We start from the raw sequence: 21,357 nt of genomic DNA, 5'->3' as shown, positions 1-21,357 counted from the left end.
CTTCTGAATGAAAGGGGAGGTAACATCGTGAATGATTTTAAAGTAAAGGTATTATTTAGGACGAGCCTTGAAAGATGAGTAGGACTTTGAAAAGAATAGAATATTCCAGGCTGAAGCATGAGCAAGAGCATGACAGATGTGAAAGGGCTTAGTTTTAGGAGTATGCTCAGATGGGACAAAGGATGTTTGAAGGTAGTGTATTACTTTCTGTTGCCAAGGTTAACAAATTACCATAAACTTAAAGCCATACAAATTTAGTTTCCTACAGCTCTGTAGGTCAAAAGTCCAACAAAGGTGTCACTGGGATGAAATTTAGGAGCTGGAGGGCTGAGTTCCATTCCAGGGGCTCCAGGGGTGAATCTGTTTCCTTGGCTTTTCCAGTTTCTAGAGGTCACCACAATCCTGGTTGGTGGCCCCCTTCCTCTCTTTTCAAAGCCAGCAGTGTTACATCTCTCTAATCATTCTTCATAGTCCCATCTCCCTCCTCACTCAACTCTCTTGCCTCCCCTTTTCCAGTTTTGAAGGCCCTGGTGACTACATTGGGCCCACTCAATAATCCAGGATAATCTATTTTAAGATCAGGTGACTAGAAACCTTAATTCCTCTTTGTCATGAAATTTATATTCATAAATTATGGGGATTAAGACTGGATATCTTTGGGCAGCCATTATTCTGCCTACCACAGGTAGTAAGGAGGAGCTAAACTTGAGAAGAAAGGAGGCCAAAAGAGGAAGGAGTGTGAATGCACTGGTAAGGTGCAAATTTCTGAGGCTTGACATAAATTCTCATTTTTTTGAAGACAGCTTTGACTGCAGCATAGAAAATTGGACAGGCAATTTTGAGGAGCAACATTAGAAGGTCACAACTACAGGCAAGGTAAAGAGTTTAAGGTAGGAGGGCAGAGCTGATTGTTTTGTTGGTGTGAGGTTGCCTCTGCCAATTTGTTTTCCATCAAAATTCATGACATCATCCCACAGGATCTGAGCAAGTACAATTTCCAGTAATTTGGCTGAATTCATTCAGTAGATGCTGCCACTCGGGCCTCAAATCATCCACTTAACAATCAACAAGAGGAAACCAGAATGGTGGAAAATCTCCCAATCATTAGCAAGGCCGAAGCTCACAGAGAGCTAAACACGGAATTCTTTTAATAGTCCAACTCGCAGGCAAAGCACGCAGTCCTCGTTCTAAGGTGTTGCTTTAACACGGACACAGAATTGAAAAGCTGGGCATGGCCTCAGTGAACAAATTGAAAGCTCATCCACCATCAACACAAAGCTCTGGCCGTCTTCCAGACCCACCCGGAGCAGGCCCTTCCGCCCACCGCCCTCTTGTCCCCCGCCCCCTACAACAGGGCAGCAGGGACTGGAAGCCAGCATCGCTGAGTCTACTGACACCACCTCCTCCATCCAACTACGACGTCAGCGCCCAGTCACGGGAGCGCCCAGCGTGGGATGGCGTTGGGGGATTAAGGGGGGGGTGGTGGTGGTGGTGGTGGAGGAGGAGGCGGTCACGGGCCCCGAGGCTGCCAGCTTCCGGCTTCGTCACTTCCGGTGCGACCGTCGCTTCTGTCCGGCCGGGCGCTGGATGCGTTCGGTTCCTCCTTCCTGCATCTGACAGTCTACACAGCTGCCCCTTGCCTGTTACCAGCGGAAGGGACATGAGCGTCCCTGGGCCGTCCCCCCCGGACGGGGTCCTGACAGCGCCGCCGGACTGTCTGGGGGCCGCGGAGCCTACGCTGGGTACGTGCTGCGGGGCGGGGCGGGCGGCCGGGACCGAGTGGCTGGGTCTCCCGGGCCGCCCCGCGGGAGTAAGCAGTTTTTGGCAGCTGCGGCCCCGAGGTTCTGGCCCGCGTGCAGAAGTGGGGAAGCGCGCCGAGCCCCCTGCCCGGCGGAGTGGGCGGGACGGGAGGCCTGGAGGGGAAGCGGTGTATGGGGTGCAGTGGGAGGCGATTGGTGGTGAAGTCGTTCTGAGTTTGTGCGCTGACTCCAGCACATCGGTTCTTTGTTAGGCGTAAGTGGTTGAGGATGAATTTGTCAGAAGGATGATCGGTTTGAAATTCAGAGAATTGATGTATCCAGTATTATTGACCGCTCAATCATGGAATGCCCTGTCTTGCTGGTTGACATTACTGTGTCCCTGTTCCTCCAGCAGTCTTTCTCATCTGGAGTTCCAGGAGAGGTTTAAGTCCTAATGCTCTAAGGCATGCATTGAATGTAATGAGTTGACTTGCTTTGCATCCAGAATGGTACTATTTATGTACCATCTTTGGGAGAATTGAGAAAATAGTTGCTCAGAGCAGTTTCTGTGTTACGGATAGGGAACCCTAGATGAGAAAGGCCGCAGGACTTTGGATGTGCCTTTTGTTTTACCTCCTGTTTCAGAAATATAGGGATTATCCCAAAATAGTGCTCTCATCTCTTTCTTGGTCTTGCTTGTCCTCAGTGATCTCCCCCTCTCTTCACTCCTTAATAAGTTGCTTTTATAAATATGACTTCCCTATATGTATGAAGCTGGGGTCCCTTTCCTAACTCTTGCCTGCTTCTCCATCTGCTTGCATACTTTGACGTGGTTGTTTTGCACTAACCTTACATACAGCATGTACATAAATAAAAGCAGATGTCTGATCCTATTAATGGTGCCAAGTCACTCTCACTTGATACTTTGACATTACTGTTGACTTTTTCCTCTCGCTTGCCTCCAGCCTCTCTTAGGTCTAGGGGGTTCTACTATCCAGCTGCCACCTCCTCTTTGTATTTTCACCCTTAGCACAACAATTGTAATACTAGTCCACCTCCAGTCTGTCTGTCCCTCTCCTGCCCATCGGTGCCCCAAGATAAAGCTCCAGTTGTGTCATTTCCTTGCTTGGAAGCCTTAAGTGGCTCCTTACTACTCACTAAACATACGTCCAGCCCATTAGCTTGGCGCTCAAGTGTTCTTATAGGCTGGCCACGTGATCTTATAGCTCACTACGCTATATGCCACATACTCCAGACATCCCAAACTACCTTTTCTTTCCAGAGCAATCCCATATTCCCTCCTTCCCTTGTACTGCTTTCTTCACCCATATTGACTCCCTTTTCCTCTTTAGAATTCGTACCCATGTGGAAATAGTAGTCCTCTTCTTAGATTGTTGGTAGGAGTATAAATTGGTGCCGTTTCTTAGGAAGGCAGTTCTGCAATGTGTACTTTAACAATTCATAAACCCTTTGTCCTGTCAATCTAAGAATTTCTTGTACAGAAAGACTGACACATTGTTTGAAATAGCAAAAAGTGAAAATAACCTCAGTACCCATTCATAGGTGTCTGAGTCTTCTTGGGCTGCTATGACAACATGCCGTAGTAGGCTGGGTGGCTTAACCAGCAGCCATTTATTCTTGGAAATTCTGAAGGCTGGGACATCCACAATATAGGTGTTGGCAGATTAGTTTTCTGGTGAGGACCCTCTTGCTATCTTGCGCACGGCTGCCTTCTCACTGTGTCCTCACGTGGTGGGGGGAGAGAGCTCTGGTCTCTCTTCCTCTTCTTTTAAGGACACCAGTCCCGTCATGGGGGCCTCACTCTCATGACCTCATCTAAACCTAATTACTTCCCAAAGGCCCCACCTCCTATTACCATTACGTTGGAGGTTAGGGCTTAAATGTAAATTTTGGGGGAACACAAACATTTAGTCCCAAACAATAGGGAACTGATTAAACAAATATGGTAGAATTCTATTTTGTTAAAAAGAATGTAGTAGATCTGTATATATTGATATGGAAAAAATACCTAAGATATATATTTAAAAGTTTAGAACAATATGAGTAATAGTTCTTTTGTGATAAAAACACTCTATGTGTGCATATGCAAAGACAGTTTCTTGAAGGCTATCTAAGAAACTCCAGAGTGACTCTGTCTGGAGTAAGGAGTGAAAAGGAATATTTTTACTTTTCAGTTTATGCCCCCTTTTCTTGTGTTTTAAATTTTTACTATGAGTAACACTTGAAATGAAAATTCCATCCAGTTTTCAAACTTCTTCAGCCTCAAATGCCCACACTTCCTTTAGGAATTGTTCCCAGACTTCCCTGATGAGAGTGATCTTTCTCTCCTCTGAATTCCCCTGACAGTCTCTGTCTCTCTAATGGCCCTTCTCACGTTCTAAGATTCCTTTGGATTGAGCTCTTTCAGGGAAGGGGATTTGCCTAGTTTATTGTTGTAACCTCAGAACCTAGTACATAATATAGATTTGCCGTATGAATATGGTCAAGACCCTTTTTTCTTTGATCTCTCATAATGAAGTACCTTGAACTTAGTAACTAAATGTATACAGAAACTTGAGTAACTTAGACTCTTCCAATAATTCACCAGAAGATTGGGGCAGGGGCAAGTTAGGGGGAGGGATGTCCTAAGAGTTAAATGTATATATATTGTAAGGGAAGTATATTAGTTATTATACCTTAAAGTTGAAATATCCTTATTTGGGTGTTTCTCTTTATCTGTAATACTTATGTTTTCTGTATTTTCTTAAAGTTGCTGCTGTTTGCACTGTTATTGTAATCAAGCCTTAAGCCATGGTGTTAATTCTTGTGTATAATTTATTCACATCCCATCTGATGGTACAGCAATGGCAGTATTCATTAATGAGCCACTTTTCCCATTATATTTTTATTTCACTTATGGAGTGCTTCAGTTTCTAGTTAGCTCTTACTTGTTTGAATATTGCCTTGCAACTTTGAGAATTCCTAAGTTTGTTCATGTTTCTCAGGATCAAAATAAAAATCACACTATTTTATTCTGATCTCTGAAAGCTTATTTTGAACATGGCAGCATATTGTTTTTCTCAATCTTGCCAAAATTTAAATCTGTGGTAAAAACTATGCTTGGAAATGGTCTAAAAGCAATGTGTCATGATAAATGTATTCTATATAATTTTCTAATTTGATGTCACCAGTTATTAACACATTATGATTGAAGAGAGATGTTCAGAGTTTAATAGTTTAAAAATGCTTTTAGAGTTCAATTTTGGTAATGCGACCATCTCACTTTTTTTTTTCTCTCACTCTAAACTAGTGATTCTAAAATCTCACAAACCCTTAATAGAACCTGGTTTAGAAATTGTTTTGTACTTTTCTTGGAAGGAGTAGTGATTGATGGGTATTCCTTTTAGACATTTTTGAATGCCTGGCACAGGGCTTACACTGTTATTATTCAAAGGAAGAGTATGAGGCATAGTACCTGGCATCACGTCTAGATCGATGACACTAGACAGTCATACACTATTTTCTATGAGAAGTTAAGGTGCTGAATCTCAAGAGAAGAGAAATTCTTAGAAAATCTCTCCTCTTCTCTCTAACAAATGATAAAACAACCCCCCCGTTACATGTAAATAATATATCAAGCAATAGGCAAAATAAATATTGACCCATGTTTTTACTTGCATAGAATTGAAAAAAAGTATTTTTAGGCATTGCATTTTTTAAAATATAATTTCTGTAAGCTTCTGAAAGTGAGAATTTCTTACTTTAATTTAGTGACTGTTTCCCATTTTTAGAACTCAGACTCCTTTAATAATCCATTGAAAACTAAATCCTTTACTTGAAAAATAGCAAATATACAGGATTTTGCTTGTGTTAGTATTCTTTTAACTTGAACTTTACCTTATACTAGTAGCTTAAAAACAATTTTTGAGTGCTTATAACCCACTTTTTAGAGGCAGCTCAGAAGGTAAATGTTAAAAAAACAGAAAAGCAGGACGCTGTAGTATCGTGTGTGTGTGCTCTGAACCCACTGCCAGCCTCCTCTCCCTCCCTCCCTCCCACTCTCTGTGTCAGTGTAAAAGTTTCCTAAATTCGATTTTTGCTTGGGAACAGGTTTAAGTGACACTTCTCCAGACGAAGGGTTAGTAGAGGACCTGATGGTAGACGACAAAGCTGTGGAGCAACTGGCTGAAGGATTGCTTTCTCACTACCTGCCCGATCTGCAGAGATCCAAACAGGCCCTCCAGGAACTCACGTGAGCTAACAGAAACCACAGAAGCGCTCCTTTCCCCTCGGGCGTAGTCGTAATTTACTGTATGAGTGTATTCTGTGTTAAGGTATATTTTGTAACCTTTAATACAATCAAGTATTTCTATATCTTTAGTGATAGCAAATGGAAGTGGACGGGTACAAATGTAAAAAAATACGAAATGAATATTCCTAGAGTGTATGATCTCTTCTGAGAAGTACCCCTAAATCTTATCTAGACTCTGATTAGTTTGGTGTTTTACCATTATTTTATGAAAGTATTGTGTGTCGGAGTGTTGCAGGATGGGTATAGAACTGTTTCTGAGTACAGTTGAAAGATTGCCTCTGTAAAAGTCACACTTTTTTCAGTTGTCCGTTCACATGAGTTTCCAGAAATCCTTAAGTATCTTTTTTTGAGATGACCCATTTCATTCCTGGTAGCTAACTCTACTAGCTAAATAAAGAGTTGGAGGATATGCTAAGAGAGGAATAGGATAAGGAAGAACAGAACCCACAGAGTGGGACCAGTATGCAAAAATATACACTCTGACTTTATCAGCTCACACCCAGAAATAGCAGACTTAACTTCTGCTTCCTCCTGCGTCAGGACCTCTCTGGATTGCCCAGGCTGGCGTGTCATTTCTTTTTGTGGTGGTCAGCTTTCAACTGGCTGTGAAGTGTTGCTGCCCTAAGACCTACCCTTTGAAAATTTATCTCACAAGCCTTTATGAGGGCAAAAGGAGAGGAATAATCAACTGTGTCCATTTAATAAATATTAGTAAGTAATGTTGTAATCCTTGGATTTGAAAGTGATGAATGAGTATCAAAGTGGTACTATGTTCTAGCACATGTGGGACATTACTTTAGTTAGAAAGTTGGCAACATTCTCAGTTTTCTTCTAGTTCCAAGTGAGATTTTTTTATCCCTAGTGTGTGGTATGCCTTGTATTTTGATGCTAGTCAATGCTTAGGGCAAAAAAGTCATAAAGATTTTGTGGGGGAGTTTGGATAAGGTAAGATAGACTGAAGGAAGGTGAGAAACTCTGCAAGCAAAACATATCTGGATCACACTTTACTTAGAAGAAGCTGGGAATCGATGTTTACTTGCAGAGTTTAGTTGATGAAGACATTGGCTAAAATTTAGTGTTTTGAATAACCTCATTTATCTTCCTAGGCAGCCAGCCAATCATGATGATGATGATAATGATGATGATGATAAAATCAGCTACTGTCTATATGTACTACGTGCCCAGCACTTTATATACCATATCTCAATTAATCCTGACACCCCCTTTATGAAGTATCTAACATTATTCCCATTGACAGTTGAGGAAACTGAAGTCAGTGAGGTTAAGTAACTTGAAAAAGATTACACAGGTAGTGGCAGAATTAACAATTGAATATGATGGATAAGCACTTACTATACCTCTTGAGTATTAAGGAAATATAAGCAAATTTCAGAGAAAGGAAATAGAGACGTGTTTTCTAGTAGCTGCTTCTTTCATCCATCTCTCCAGCAATTTCACTGCAGATGAAGATGTAGGGGAAAGACTGCTGGGCTGAGAGAGGCACCTGGGTTCTAGTCCTGGCTCTGTCATCAAACAGTTTAATCTTCATTAAGCCACTTTACCATTATAGAAAGAGGCCTACAGAGGTGAAGGAGCAGATAGTAGTAGATACAAATTAAGTTTACTTTATAGCTAACAATGGATAAGGGAGGCCAAGAAAGAAATTTAGTTTTATATATAAGAAAGGCTATGAATATTCTTTTGTATGTATTTGTCATTTTAAGAGCATTGGAAAGAAAGAAAAAAGAGGTTCTAGGATCTAGGTCCCTGAAAGTAGCTGGGGAGGTGCAGTTGTAAGTTGCCTCCTTTGAGATAATTCAGGCTTGGACCTTCCAAGGAAATAACTTTTCCTCAGAAGATCACTCCTCAGATACTGCATCAAGGCCTCATAATCACTCCCAGCATATTTACCTTAGATTGTACAAAACTTCAAGGCAAAGGAAGTTCAATCATTTCTGCCCCACTACATTATAGCTAAATATTCTCTGGAACCTTCTTCTATAGTGTCTAGACTTATGGATCATGAAAGCACTGTACTTACAATTGTAGTTTTATTATGAAGGATACAGGTCAGGACCATCTAAATGAAGAGACAGAGCGAGGTCTGGGAGCATCCCAAACACAGAGCTTCTGTGGCCTCTCCTGGTGAAATTAGGGCACGTCACCCTCCCAGCACATCAGTGTGTTCACCAACCAGGAAGCTCCACTGAGCATGGGTGTCCAGAGTTTTTATTGGGGCTGCATTGCATAGGTGTAATTGATCGAATCATTGGCCAAATAATTGAACTCAGTCTCCAGTCACCCTCCCTTCCTTGGAGAATGGGCTGATACCACATGGCTCAAAGCCCCAACCCTCTAACCACACAATTAATCTTTCTGACTTGTCCAGTCCTCATCCTGAAGCTCTGGGGGGCCCACCATAAGTCACCTCAGTAACATAAACTTAGGTTCATGAATAATAAATTCCTATCATTTGGAAAATTCAAAGGGTTTTAGAATTGCCATGCCAGAAACCTGGGACAAAGATCAGACAAATTCATGATTATATAACAGGTGTCTTTTCAGATCTTTTGCCCATTTTTAAATTGGATTGTTTATCATCTTATTGTTGAGTTTTAAGAGTTCTTTGTATGGGCTGGCCCGGTGGCCTAGTAGTTAGGTTCACCATGCTCTGCTTTGGCGGCCAGGGTTTGATTCCTGGACGTGGACCTATATCACTCGTCAGTGGCCATGTTGTGCTGGTGACCCACATACAAAATAAAGGAAGATTGGCATAGATGTAAGCTTAGAGTGAATCTGCCTGAAGCAAAAAGAGGAAGAGTGGCAACAGATGTTAGCTCAGGACAAATCTTCCTCGGCAAAAAAAAAAAAAAAAGAGAAAAGAGTTCTTTGTATGTTTTTGATACGAGTCCTTTATGTGTTTTACAAATATTTTCTCCAAGTGTGTGGCTTGTCTTTTCATTCTCTTAACAGTGTCTTTTGCGGAGCAGAAGTTTTTCACTTTCCAACTCTGACTTACCAATTTTTTTTTCATGAATCATGCTTTTGGTCTTGCATCTAAAAATTCATCACCAAATGAAAGTCACCTAGATTTTCTCTTGTGTTTTCTTCTAGAAGTTTTAGAGTTTTACATTTTACATTTAGATCTGTGACCCATTTTAAGTCAATTCTTATGAAAGGTATAAGGTCTGCATCTCGATTAATTTCTTTGCATATGAGTGTCCAACTGCTCCCTCACCCATTTGTTGAAAAGACTATCCTTTCTCTATTGCCTTGCCTTTGCTTCTGTCAAAGAGCTGTTGACTATATTTGTGTGGGTTTAGTTAAGAGCTTTCTATACTGTTCCATTGATCAATGTGTCTGTTCTTTTGCCAATACCAGCCTGTCTTGATTTCTGTAGTTTTATTGAAATTGGGCAGTGTGAGTGTTCTAACTTTGTTCTTCTTCAGTATGTGTTCCGTGTTCTAGGTCCTTGCCTTTCCATGTGAGTTTTAGAATCAGTTTGTTGATATCTATGAAATAACTTGCTGGGGTTTCGCTTGGGATTGCATTGAATCTATAGATTAAGTTGGAAAGAATTGATATCTTAACAATATTGAGTCTTTTATTCCATATGCTTGGACTATCTCTCCATTGTTTAGATCTTCTTTGAGTTCTTTCATTCGAGTTTTATAGTTTTTGCATATAGACCCTGTAGATATTTTGTGAGATTTATACCAAAGTGTTTCATTTGAGGGGAGCTATTGTAAATGGTATTGATTTTTAATTTCAAATTGTAATTGTTCACTGCTAGTATATAGGAAAGCAACGGACTTTTGTATATTAACCTTGTATCCTGAAACCTTGCTATACTCACATATTAGTTCCTGGAGGTTTTTTGTTGATTCTTTGGGATTTTCCACATAGGCAATCATGTCATCTGTGAACAAAGACAGTTTTATTTCTTCCTTCCCAATCTGTATACCTTTTATTTCCTTTTCTTGGCTTATTGCATTAGCTATGACTTCTAGTATGCTGGTGAATAGAAGTAGTGAGAGTGGACATCCTTTCCTTGCTCCTGATCTTAGGGAGAAAGCATCTAGTATCTCACCACAAGTGTAATGTTAGCCGTAGGGTTTTTTGGATGTTCTTTATCAAGTTGAGGAAGTTCCTCTCTCTTCTTGGTTTATTGAAAGTGTTTTTAATCACGAATGGGTGTTGGACTTTGTCAAATGCTTTTTTTTGCATCAACTGATATGATGGTGCAGATTTTCTTTAGCCAGTTGATGTGGTGGATTATGTTGATTGGTTTTTGAATGTTGAAGCAGCTTTGCATAGTTGGAGTAAATCCCACTTAGTCATGGTGTATAATTCTTTTTATACATTGTTGGATTTGATTTGTTGATATTTTGGTGAGGATTTTTGCGTCTTTGTTCATGAAAAATATTGGTGTATAGTTTTCCCTTCTTGTACTGTCTTTATCTAGTTTGGTTTTATGGTAATGCTGGCCTCATAGAATGAGTTAGGAAGTGCTCCCTTTGCTCTGTTTTCTGGACGAGATCATGGAGAATTGGTATAATTGCTTCCTTAAGTGTCTAGTAGAAATCACCAGTGAAGCCATCTTGTCCTAGTACTTTCTGGAAGGCTATTACTTATTGATTCAATTTTTCTAATAAATATAGGCCTATTTAGAGTATCTGTTTCTCCTTGTGTGAGTTTTGGTTTTTGGTGTCTTTCAAGGAATTAGTAATTTCCATCTAAGTTGTCAAATTTGTGGACATAGAGTTGTTGAAAGTATTCCTTTATTATCCTTTTAATGTTCGTGGGATCAGTAGTGATCACTTCTCTTCCATTAATTATATTAGTAATTTGTGTCTTCTCTCTTTTTTTCTTTGTTAGTCTGCCTAGACATTTATCAATTTTATTGATCTTCTGAAGAACAGCTTTTGGTTTTGTTGACTTTTGTCTATTGTTTTCCGGTTGTAACAGCCTGTTTTTGCTGTCCTGCTTATCTCACATCGTTGTCTGCCTGGGTTCTCCTCTCATCCATTCTGTATTTCACCTTCTGTGATCTCTAGTCAGAGCTGAATGTGACGTGTGGGATATGAGAAACTCCTTACGGGGTGGTGATGTTGTAACTGCCCTTCAGGCTCTTCATTGCTGTTTCTTTTTTTCAGCTCTGTTCTGTTTAACATAGTTTTGCAAGGAAATCACATCATATTTTTGTTTGTCTGTAGTTTTCTTTAAAATCTTCAATTAGGTGACCCCTCAGGGTCACTTTTTCCTGTGATCCATTGGTTGATCTGAGAGGAATATTAGGGAAGTTGGCTTCTCTTCCTCAACAGGTTTTGAGTCAGAATTTTAATGTGGAACCTTAAAAGTTATCTAGTCTGACCTTCTCACTTTTATAAATGAAGAAATTTAGGCCCAGAGAAAGAAACTAAATTTCCAAGATCACACAACTAGTTATTGGCAGGGGATCTTGTGATTCCTAGTCCTATGCTTTTTCCATCTTGTTTCTTTCTTTCTTTTTTTTTTTGAGGAAGATTAGCCCTGAGCTAACATCTGCTGCCAGTCCTCCTCTTTTTGCTGAGGAAGACTGGCCCTGAGCTAACATCCGTGCCCATCTTCCTCTACTTCATATGTGGGACGCCTACCACAGCATGGCTTGCCAAGCGGTGCCATGTCTGCACCCGGGATCCGAACCAGTGAACCCCAGGCCGCCGAAGCGGAACGTGTGCATTTAACCGCTGCGCCATGGGGGCCCGCCCCTCATCTTATTTATCGCTTGATACTGCATTTTTTCCAGCTCTAATCTGAAAAGTCATTGCTCCTCATTTCCTTTATGGTAATGTTGCAATTTTGATATATATAAAACATCAAGTTTCTTGGGCAAGATAGTATAAAAAACTTTTTTGGGATAATGCAGAGAGTTGCTAGAAATAACATTATAAAAATAAGTTAAAATGATTTGATGATTTTAGTTATTAGAGTCTGAAATTGAGGCAAAACTAAAAGGCACATTTAGTTATCAGAATGTGGCTTGGAATATTATTTTGAAAAAAGTTATGCTAAACCAAATAAGCCTTGAAGAGTCAATAAATTTCCAACCTTATTTCCACCTTTAATATTAACCAAGATGAATGTAACTCCTTTTAATGGACCAGAACTTACAGTATGTAAAGTTTATTTTGGCTGTGTGCTTTTGTTTCAGACAGAACCAAGTTGTCTTATTAGACACACTGGAACAAGAAATTTCAAAATTTAAAGAATGTCATTCCATGTTGGATATTAATGCTTTGGTAAGTATGATTTAGTTGACCTAGCTTAATGACATCTTATGTGAGAAATAAGATTTATTCTCCCAACTATGTATTTATGTATGTTTAGGATCTTCTAATTTTTAAAGTTTAGAATTTATCTTTTAACAAGAAACCTGGATTTATTTTACTAGAACTTCCATTGTCTTCAATTGTTATCTTTCAAATGTTGAACTTTTGATAGGAAATTAAACTTATGTATGGAAGTCTGAAATAGATCTCATAATTAAAGACTTAGAGAAGTAAAAGTAAGGAAAGTGCATCTCTAGCAATTACATGGTTTTTAAAATTAGCATTTTATTTAATTGTATGGCATTTTCATAATGCCATAACAAATCAGTGCTGAAACAGACCCTTTGAGGGTCCTTTTCGGACCTTTTATATCTATTCCAAAGCCGCATTCTGACAGTAAATGACAATTGTTGAATTTCGTCAGAAGGTCTAGCTTTTTGATAAGAGGAACTGATACTCTTTATTTTAAGAGACGGAATTAACAAGAATAAGAAACTTGTGACTGCCTTCCTTTTTACCTCAAATATTAGAAATAGCTTGGTTTGCATGATTTTGCGGACTTTCATACACACCTCAAAAAATGGACTTTTCTTTGGACAAATGTGGCTTATTAATGTTTTCTGTTTATAACAATCAAAAACAAAGTCCGTCTTCTCTAGCATTAGGCAGGGGCCTGTGGTAGTAAATACAAAGTCTTCTACTCAGTAGTCCTGACTTCTTGTGAAGGAAGTGGGCTGGGCTCAACTGACCTACTTTTGTCTTCCCCACTGAGTTCATGGTGCAGCAGAACCAGTAATTGTTGAATGAATGAATGATAAATGAATGAACGAAGCAGATGTAATACTGTTGCTTCAGTCTGAAGGGGCAGAAACTAAGTCTAACTCGTTTTTCTTCTCTCAGCCCAAGAGTGGGTTTGATTCTCATTTAGGAACTGAAAACTGTAAGGCCCAGAGAGAGAAAGAGGGTCTGTAAGCTCTAGAGCTCATCAGACTGTGACGTGACTTGTGGCTACGTGAAGGTGGCTAATCTCCACTGACACTTCTCTCATTTTTCTTAGCTGGTCTTCTCTTTCTGTTACCTTGCCTCAGAGTGAGGTGCTTTTTTCCTTCTGTCCCCTCTCTGGCTGAGATGGAAAGTCTATACTTATCACTCCTTGGGAAGAAAAATGTCCTCACAGAGGTTCTTCTGCTTGGTCTGACTTCAGAAGCCCAAGGACATGATGCAACTTGTCCACAGCCCTCTCAGGGCTCCCTGGGCACGGCTTGATTTTCCCTGATGGGCAGACGCTTCACTCGAACTGGCCCACGTTCCGCGGCTCGCGCTCTCCCCGTGAAGCCAGTGGAGAGGGCTTGACTTTTCTAAAGTGAAACCGGTAGCGTTATTGGATAGTCTTCCTGGAATTTCATATATTGCCTGTTTTTAAAGCAAAATTTCATGTGTACGCAGTATAAATACCTATTTCATGTTTAGTACCTCTTTTTTATCTGTCTGAACTGAATCAGGTGTTTTCAAAATCTGACTAATGGTTTAAATGAAATTTGAATTTTGGAATTAAAATGTGGAAAGGACTAAGGCTTTAAAAAATTTGACCAACTTAAAAGAACGAACTGTAATTTAGGCATTGACTTATTTATGCATTTTGATATTTCAGTCTGTTTTAACTTGACTTTTCATTTCCTTTTCCATGTTAAGTTCACTGAAGCGAAACACTATCATGCCAAGTTGGTGAATATAAGAAAAGAGATGCTGATGCTTCATGAAAAGACATCAAAGTTAAAAGTGAGTTGAAAATTCTTTCACATTTGTTATAAAAGTAGAGATTCACAGTCTTTCTTCAGTATTCATTTTCTGACTTATATATCCATATACAGTAACATACTTAATTCATGGTACATTGTTTTCTTTTAAAACATAGAGCCTTGAACCCCACTCTGGGCTTTTCTCCTAGTAGCTGGGCTAGTAGGCTCATATTCTCTGAATATGTCACTGCAATTCTCATTTAATAGGAGTTTGGAGTAACATTTTTTTTTTGTATCAAAGTAGACCTTAAATTACCCAGAACAAATTTAAACGTTAAACATGAAATTTAATATGTATTGTTTACCTCAATTCAAAGCAATATTACTTTTAAATTAGGCTATAACCTATAACCCTTGAGTGTTCTCTTGGCTTTTAAATTTTTTAGAAAAGAGCACTTAAGCTGCAGCAGAAGAGGCAAAAAGAAGAGTTGGAAAGGGAACAGCAACGAGAGAAGGAATTTGAAAGAGAAAAGCAGTTAACTGCCAAACCAGCTAAACGGACGTGAGGAGTCGGACGTGTGTGTGTGTTCCTTCCCCTATCCTGTGTTCTTTGGATGTAAGATGACTTAAGTGGTGACTGAAGTTAAAGTGGTGCCTTATACCAGTGTGTCACATTTTGAAATCCTTTTCCCAGAAGCCCTGTGTCTGCATATCTTCATTTCAGCCTTTAAAGAAGCTTGTTTTCTAAGTAGAAGACATAATGTGTGTTGGTTTGGATATTTATATGTAACTTTTTCAACTTCTCTTTTGCTTAATTTTAAGATTCCTTATTTTGGCTTTGAATCATTTATAAACTGGAGAATGGTTTGATTGTTTTAATAGTCTAGACTCTAAGTGGTTAAAAATCAGTGTGAATTTTTTAGGTTCTTAATAAGTGTGGATTTAAAAGTTACAGTTTCTTATTTTATGAAACGACTTGCCTTTCTGGTGGTACATTGCTGGATTTTGGCAATTGCCTTTTCATTACTTGGTTAAGAAGAAATGCCAACTGGTTAATCACGTAGGCCACTGGAAAAGAGGTGGTGTAAGCCCTTGTGCAGAACATGCTAGAAAGTGTGCACACAGGAAATAATAGCGTCTTAGACATGGGATAGGTGAGCAAGATGCCAGATTCGGCTAACTGTGTGCTCTGTCTGCTTCTTAGCATTGTTGTTGCTGTTTAGTTCTTACGAAACTTCTGGGTTCAAAGGAGATTATATCTGTTCCTAAAGTGTGGCAGTGGTGGTGGAACTGTCACACACAAATGCTTAAATATTTGTAATACTTAGTAACTGAGTTGTCACACACTGAGATACAGTTGTCAGGTTTATCAGAGGAGCAGCCCATCTTTCCAAATGGGAGGTCTCATCGCTGGTTCTGTCTATCCTCTGATTGGCTGTGTGGCCTTAATGTGGTTACTTTTTTGTGCTTTTAAAAAATTCTTGAAGTAGAATGGTATATATCAACTGCCCATTCTGTAGATAATGACAGGAATGGTGAAAAATTAGTAAATAATTTCTACACAAAAGAGGCAGCATGATACCTTTAGTGTTTTCTAGATTTTTCCGTCCAGTATTATATGTAGAAACTTATTATGTGAGGGAAATATTATGAAGTTTCATTGTTTAATATTGAGAGTATGTTATTCACTGTTTTAGTATTATTTAACACCCAACTGGTCTTCAGTCTCTGTTCCATAGAGACTGTACAGAACCTGTAAGGCTGTATGATTAGAATGTGTATCTGTTATGATCTGCATTACATTTTTGGTAAGCTGGAATCACTACCTCTGATCACCTCTCAGGCTAGTTAATGATGGAGAGGGCCTTGGATTTAAGTTGAGTGCTAAGAACTGGTCTGTTTAAAGGTTTAGTTTGTTTGAAAGCCTTCGCCTTCTTTATGAATGAATTATGATCTCACACTTCACTTGACTTTGACCTTATATTTAAGAATATAGATATATTTTACTTAAAAAGGCTATGTGTTCTCCTCAAACACTAGCTGAAACTCCTAGGGCAGGATTCATTAGAACTTGCAGGACAATGTCACCTAAATTGCTGAATGTACTCATTTAAAATCTAACAAAGGCTGTGCGTTGTTTCTCAGAGTGGTTTGTGGACCAACTGCAATGATTATTTAAAATGCTGCCTCCTGGACACCACTCTCAATCCACCGAAGCAAATGTTTGTTTGTTTTGCCTTTTTTTTTTTTTAAAGTTTCCCCAAGTGATTCTGATGTACCTTAAAAGTTGAGAACCACTGCACTGGTCTGGCTTTTCTAGGTCAGAGGTTCCCACACTAAACTGCATATCATTATCACCTGGGAACTTTAAAAAAAATACTGACATTCTGGAAGATTCTTACTCATTAGTTTGGTAGGGGAGACTCATGTAAATTTTAAAGAGCTCCATGGATAATTCTGATGCAAAGAACCACCAGTCTAGACTATCTAGTGTTATATTTGTAAGTAGTGAAATAGTTTCAAAGCTACCCAGTAACTCTTGGGATTAATCTTATGAAATAAATTCTGAATTGCTGCTTTTGATATAAAGTCGGATTTAAGACTGAAATAGATAGCAGGCAGGACATAGATATAGAATTCTGGTTAATTAATTGAACTTTGGTGACCTGTATTAAAATCACGTTTATCAGATGAATGGGAAGGCACATAGATACTTTTAGAATTGTATTATTTGGGTTTTGAAGATGTTTTAAAGTGTCAAGAATGTATGTTAGCATCTACTTTTTTAGGTCAATTGTAAGTGAGAAGTACTGTTACTCTAGTAATTAAAACCTAAAACTGTAGCTGTATTTTAGGAGCATAGAAACATATCTTACTGACTAAACCTGAGTGGAACCCTTATAATTAGTCCTGCTGTATTTTTGCACAAAATAATGAATTGGTACTTGGGAGGATTCTGTTTTTTGGCTGAAAAAATTACCTTTATTTTGAAACTATATCATATCTGTACTGAACTAAAATGATAGGCGTTAATTTTGTATTTCCATTGCACTGGGTGTCATGTAAATATGCAGATGCTGAATGTACTATGGATTGTGTCCGCAGTGAGCGTTTGGGTGGATACAGTTTGTAAATATGCCAATTATACACCTCATACATTTGTCTGATATTGAGCTTGTGAAATGAGGATTACTTTTTACACATTTAATAAAAAAAAGTCTCTGAATTATCCAGTGTCATTTATCCAGCACTGTTGTGTGCCCAGCACTGTGTAGTTCCCTTTAGGTACATTATTTCAAACATTCCACTGCTTTGCTTTCCTCTCCTGTCATTTTCCTCTTAATGTTCTCTGTAAATTGTGTGAGGAACTGGCTGGTCCACTCACGAAATCCTTTTCAGATCCTAGCACTGTTGCTGCTGCATATGTATATAATTTCCTCCAAAGCCATGATTCTTAATCATAAAACCTCCAAACCTCACTGTGCATGTATTTACTTAGGTACTTACTTTATAGCTTTTCCTTTTGGATGAAGATAGTTCCCGTATTACGAGTTTGTTCATGTTAACCAGATATTTAAGGTTTGTTGTGTGGCTAGCTTGTTCATACTGTTTTAGCTTTGTTTGCATGTGTGAGGCCAGATGCCATGTAGTCTTCAGGTTAGCATTTTGGTGCTAGCATTTGAGACTAGGTTTATTTTCAAAGCCGTTAAGAGAGTAAAGGGAGTAGTTAAGGGAGACAGTTCCAATGACTAGTTTGAAAAGCTCTTAAAGCACACAAAGAAACACAACGTGAAGGAAGGGAGGCAAAGAGAAGGCAGGTGAAATTTTGGGTGGGATGGGTGTGGTAATGGAGAAAGAGGAAAGGAAAGGCCAGCACAGATGTAGATGGGAAAGGCAATGTATCCTTCGTGTACCCTGAATAAGGGAGGCTTATAGGATGATAAATTATTAAAATATCCACGTATTTTAGGATAAAAGTAGTGAAAGGTCGCCCCCTACTGTCAGTTCATTGTAAACGGAAGAGAAGGTTGTAGCTGCTCCTTCTGGTTTAGATCATAAATACACTCCTCATGTGCTTCAGGAGGCCTGCAGTGCTCAGATGTGCACGAGGACGGGGCTGAAGGCCACTCTGAGCATGTATGGGTGCTGCTTACTCCTATTCTAGGCTGGACTTTCATTAGAACTTTGGAAAAGACAGTCAAAAAGTATATTGAACACTTGGTGCAAGGGAGTACTAAGAAACAAAAATGTGTATATAGACCTGAAGATTCCTGGCCTCTGCTTTGATCATGAAGTTCTACATTTTAAAGTATGTAACGTCTTAGTAATATAGTGGTTAGGATTGTGGACTCTGAAGTCACACTGCTGTGGTTTATATGCCTGCTTGATTTGGGGCCTTGGACTTGCTGAAACCCTGTGTACCTCAGATTCCTAAATTGTGAAGTTGGGATAATAAGTGTTTCTAGCTTCATAAGGTTGTAAGGTTTCATGATTTATGCATAAAAACCCTTAACAGAATAGTAGGAGCTGAAGAAACGTTGAGTGTTATACATAGTATCTGGAAGTCATATATCCACGTGGGGTGGGAGGAACTTAGTTTGCCCCTTTTTGCACGTCTGTTTTTGCTTACAGGGTTTCCTCTGCCTGGGATCCTTTATCCTATAATGTCTGCCTTTTGGACACTTATTCATTCTTTGCAACTCAAATGTCACTTTATGGTTTTTCAGACCACTTCCCAAAGAATTTCTTTTTCTCTGTTCCCATACTACCTCATAATACATTTGCCTTCATATGTACAGCATTAGTTATGTGTTCATGTGGCTCTCAAGATGAGGATATTTCTTAATCACCTTTTTATTCCATGCAGTAGAGCCTGGCCTATAGTTGGTGTGTTAATCAGGGTTCTCCAGAGAAACAGTACTAATAGGATGTGTGTGTGTGTGTATAGATACTGGGTTTAAGGAATTGGCTTACATGATTGTAGGGGCTGGCAGTTCCAAAATGTGCAGGGCAGGCTGGCAGGCTGGAGACATAGGGAAGAGCTGATGTTGAAGCTTGAGTCCAAAGGCAGTCTAGAGGCAGGATTCCTTCTTCCTCAGGTGACGTCAGTCTTCAACTGATTGATCGGGGTCCACCACATTATGGATGGTAATCTGCATTACTTAAGGTCCACTGATTTAAATGTTAGTCTCATCTAAAAAATACCTTCACAGCAACATCTAGACTGGTATTTGACCAATTATCTAGATACTGTGGTCTAGCCAAGTTGCCACATAGAAATAACCATCAGAGTTGAGATTGAATTGAATCTAGTGTGAGATTATGCAGACATGAAAAGTAGCTATAATAAAAAACTGCATTACATAAATGCCAAATAAGGAATGTTACAATAAAAAGATTAAATTTCTGGGGCTGGCCCCGTGGCTGAGTGGTTAAGTTCGCGCGCTCTGCTGCAGGCGGCCCAGTGTTTCGTTGGTTCGAATCCTGGGCGCGGACATGGCACTGCTCATCAGACCACGCTGAGGCAGCGTCCCACATGCCACAACTAGAAGAACCCACAACGAAGAATGCACAACTATGTACCGGGGGGCTTTGGGGAGAAAAAGGAAAAAAATAAAAAAAAAAATCTTTAAAAAAAAAAAAAAAAAAAAAAAAAAGATTAAATTTCTGCAAATCAAACATGGACAAGGAGACTGTAATCCTTGGATACCTAAGGCGCTGCTTCTATGACTAATTCCATATTCAATTAGACTGAAAAATAATGATAGCCAGACCCAAGATCTTGGGAATCAAAGGAGTTCAGAGATGGTGGGTGTACTGGACTGTAGGGGAACAACGCCACATCTGCTGTTTAGATTTCCACCTGCCCTATCAGCTAGGGCCTGCCCAGAACTCTTAAGAATGGCTTCAGGGCAGAGCTGGGCAGTTTTAGAGCAGGCTCAGCAGACGAGCACGTCTTAGACTTGCCGCTTGGTAAAGCACAGATGGGATAATGCTGCCATCTTGTGGTAGGTCCTCGTAGCTCACCTCGTTCTACAAAGTCTATTGTCTCAAATGGTTCCATGAAGCAGTTTGGCCTAAGCATTTTTAATTATAGTTTTTTAAGTAAATCAAGATTTTCTGTATGCTTTGAACAGTGATGTGTTTGAAATTGACCTGTGTGAAACATTTGATAGGATTTAACACTGTATTTTCCTAACTTTTTGAGTCTCCTAGTTTGATGTTGGGCATGAGTTTTTTGGTTTTTTCTTTTTTTCTTTTTTTCCCTTCTCCAATGATAATCAATTAATATATCATCGTCAACCACGCTCAGAATCCTCTTGTAGGAAAAGCATTCCAGGCCAAAGACCTTGTTGTGGGCGAAGGCCCCAGGAGCTCCCTGTTTGTGTTTCCCTGACGCTCCACATTGGTCCTCAGCTGGTAGGATCTGGGGTGGGGACCTGGCCCAAGGGCAGCCAACCCGTGGGCTAATTGGTGAAAAATTACCCTGCAGGAAAAACTCTGCCTGGATGGGGACTTCAGAGACTCTCCTTGGCTTAGCCAATTACCGTCTGGGAATATGTGTTAGAGTCCTCCCTCAGAGAGCATCAGCTGTTTAGGAGAGGAAGGAGCAATGAGAAGACACACAGAAGCTGACAGAGAGCAGCTGAGTGTTAACTGGGGAGGCGTAGGGATCCATGAACTACTTCTGAAAGGGGACAAGATCATCAAACCGCTCAAAATGCCTTGGATCCTGAGCAGTTTTCCTGTACAAGGCTCTGTGTGACCTGAGTGCTGAGCTTTTCTTGGGTTCCTATGGGATTTGATTACTGGTAAAATTCCTGTTTTCCATGGATATTTTACAATACCATCTTCTGGTCCCCTGCTTTCTCCATTTATGAGAGAACGTTAACAAATCTCTATTTATTGCAACTATAAGCATCTGACATCATTGTCTTTTAGGTTGCTCTAGCATATTAGATTTTTTAAAGTGTTTTAGTATACATTAATTTAATAAGGATGCTGCTTAGGAGTGTATGCATTTCGATGCCTACTGATCCAGGAATTCAAGGAAGAAGATATCGGTGACCAGCACTCAGGTGCAGTCCTGCTGTCAGACACATGCCTGCTCTCATTGCTTTCTGGGTTTTTTTCCCTTGTTTTGTCCAATTTCTTTCTTATTCTCATCTTGGTTGAATTTCTAATCCAAGATCTACTTCCAGCTTACTCCCAAGCCTAAATTCAGAGCCCCAGCTCTCTTGAGTGTCTGATAGATG

The 21,357-nt window shown here is 39.6% G+C and overlaps 1 protein-coding gene across 1 annotated transcript; it reads left to right on the top strand.

The window, feature by feature from the left end:
• Window positions 1–1,451: 1,451 nt before the first annotated feature.
• On the top strand, window positions 1,452–17,327 carry BLOC1S6 (biogenesis of lysosomal organelles complex 1 subunit 6). The gene is made up of 5 exons (XM_001502504.7): window positions 1,452–1,742; window positions 5,850–5,991; window positions 12,245–12,332; window positions 14,055–14,141; window positions 14,548–17,327. Exons 1-5 carry the CDS (start codon window positions 1,661–1,663, stop codon window positions 14,665–14,667), a joined length of 519 nt encoding a protein of 172 aa, XP_001502554.3. The 5' UTR covers window positions 1,452–1,660; the 3' UTR covers window positions 14,668–17,327.
• Window positions 17,328–21,357: the final 4,030 nt, after the last annotated feature.

This window comes from Equus caballus, chromosome 1 (genome assembly GCF_041296265.1).
Source record: "Equus caballus isolate H_3958 breed thoroughbred chromosome 1, TB-T2T, whole genome shotgun sequence".
NCBI lineage: Eukaryota > Metazoa > Chordata > Mammalia > Perissodactyla > Equidae > Equus > Equus caballus.
The sequence above is the reverse complement of the archived record's forward strand: the minus strand, read 5'-3'. Positions and strand labels throughout refer to the sequence as shown.

Excerpts from the sequence above, each read along its gene's own strand:
- BLOC1S6 (XM_001502504.7), top strand. The coding sequence starts at position 1,661 with ATGAGCGTCCCTGGGCCGTCCCCCCCGGACGGGGTCCTGACAGCGCCG. Across the intron at positions 5,992-12,244 it reads CAGGCCCTCCAGGAACTCAC|ACAGAACCAAGTTGTCTTAT; the intron begins GTGAGCTAACAG and ends CTTTTGTTTCAG. Across the intron at positions 14,142-14,547 it reads AAAAGACATCAAAGTTAAAA|AAAAGAGCACTTAAGCTGCA; the intron begins GTGAGTTGAAAA and ends TAAATTTTTTAG.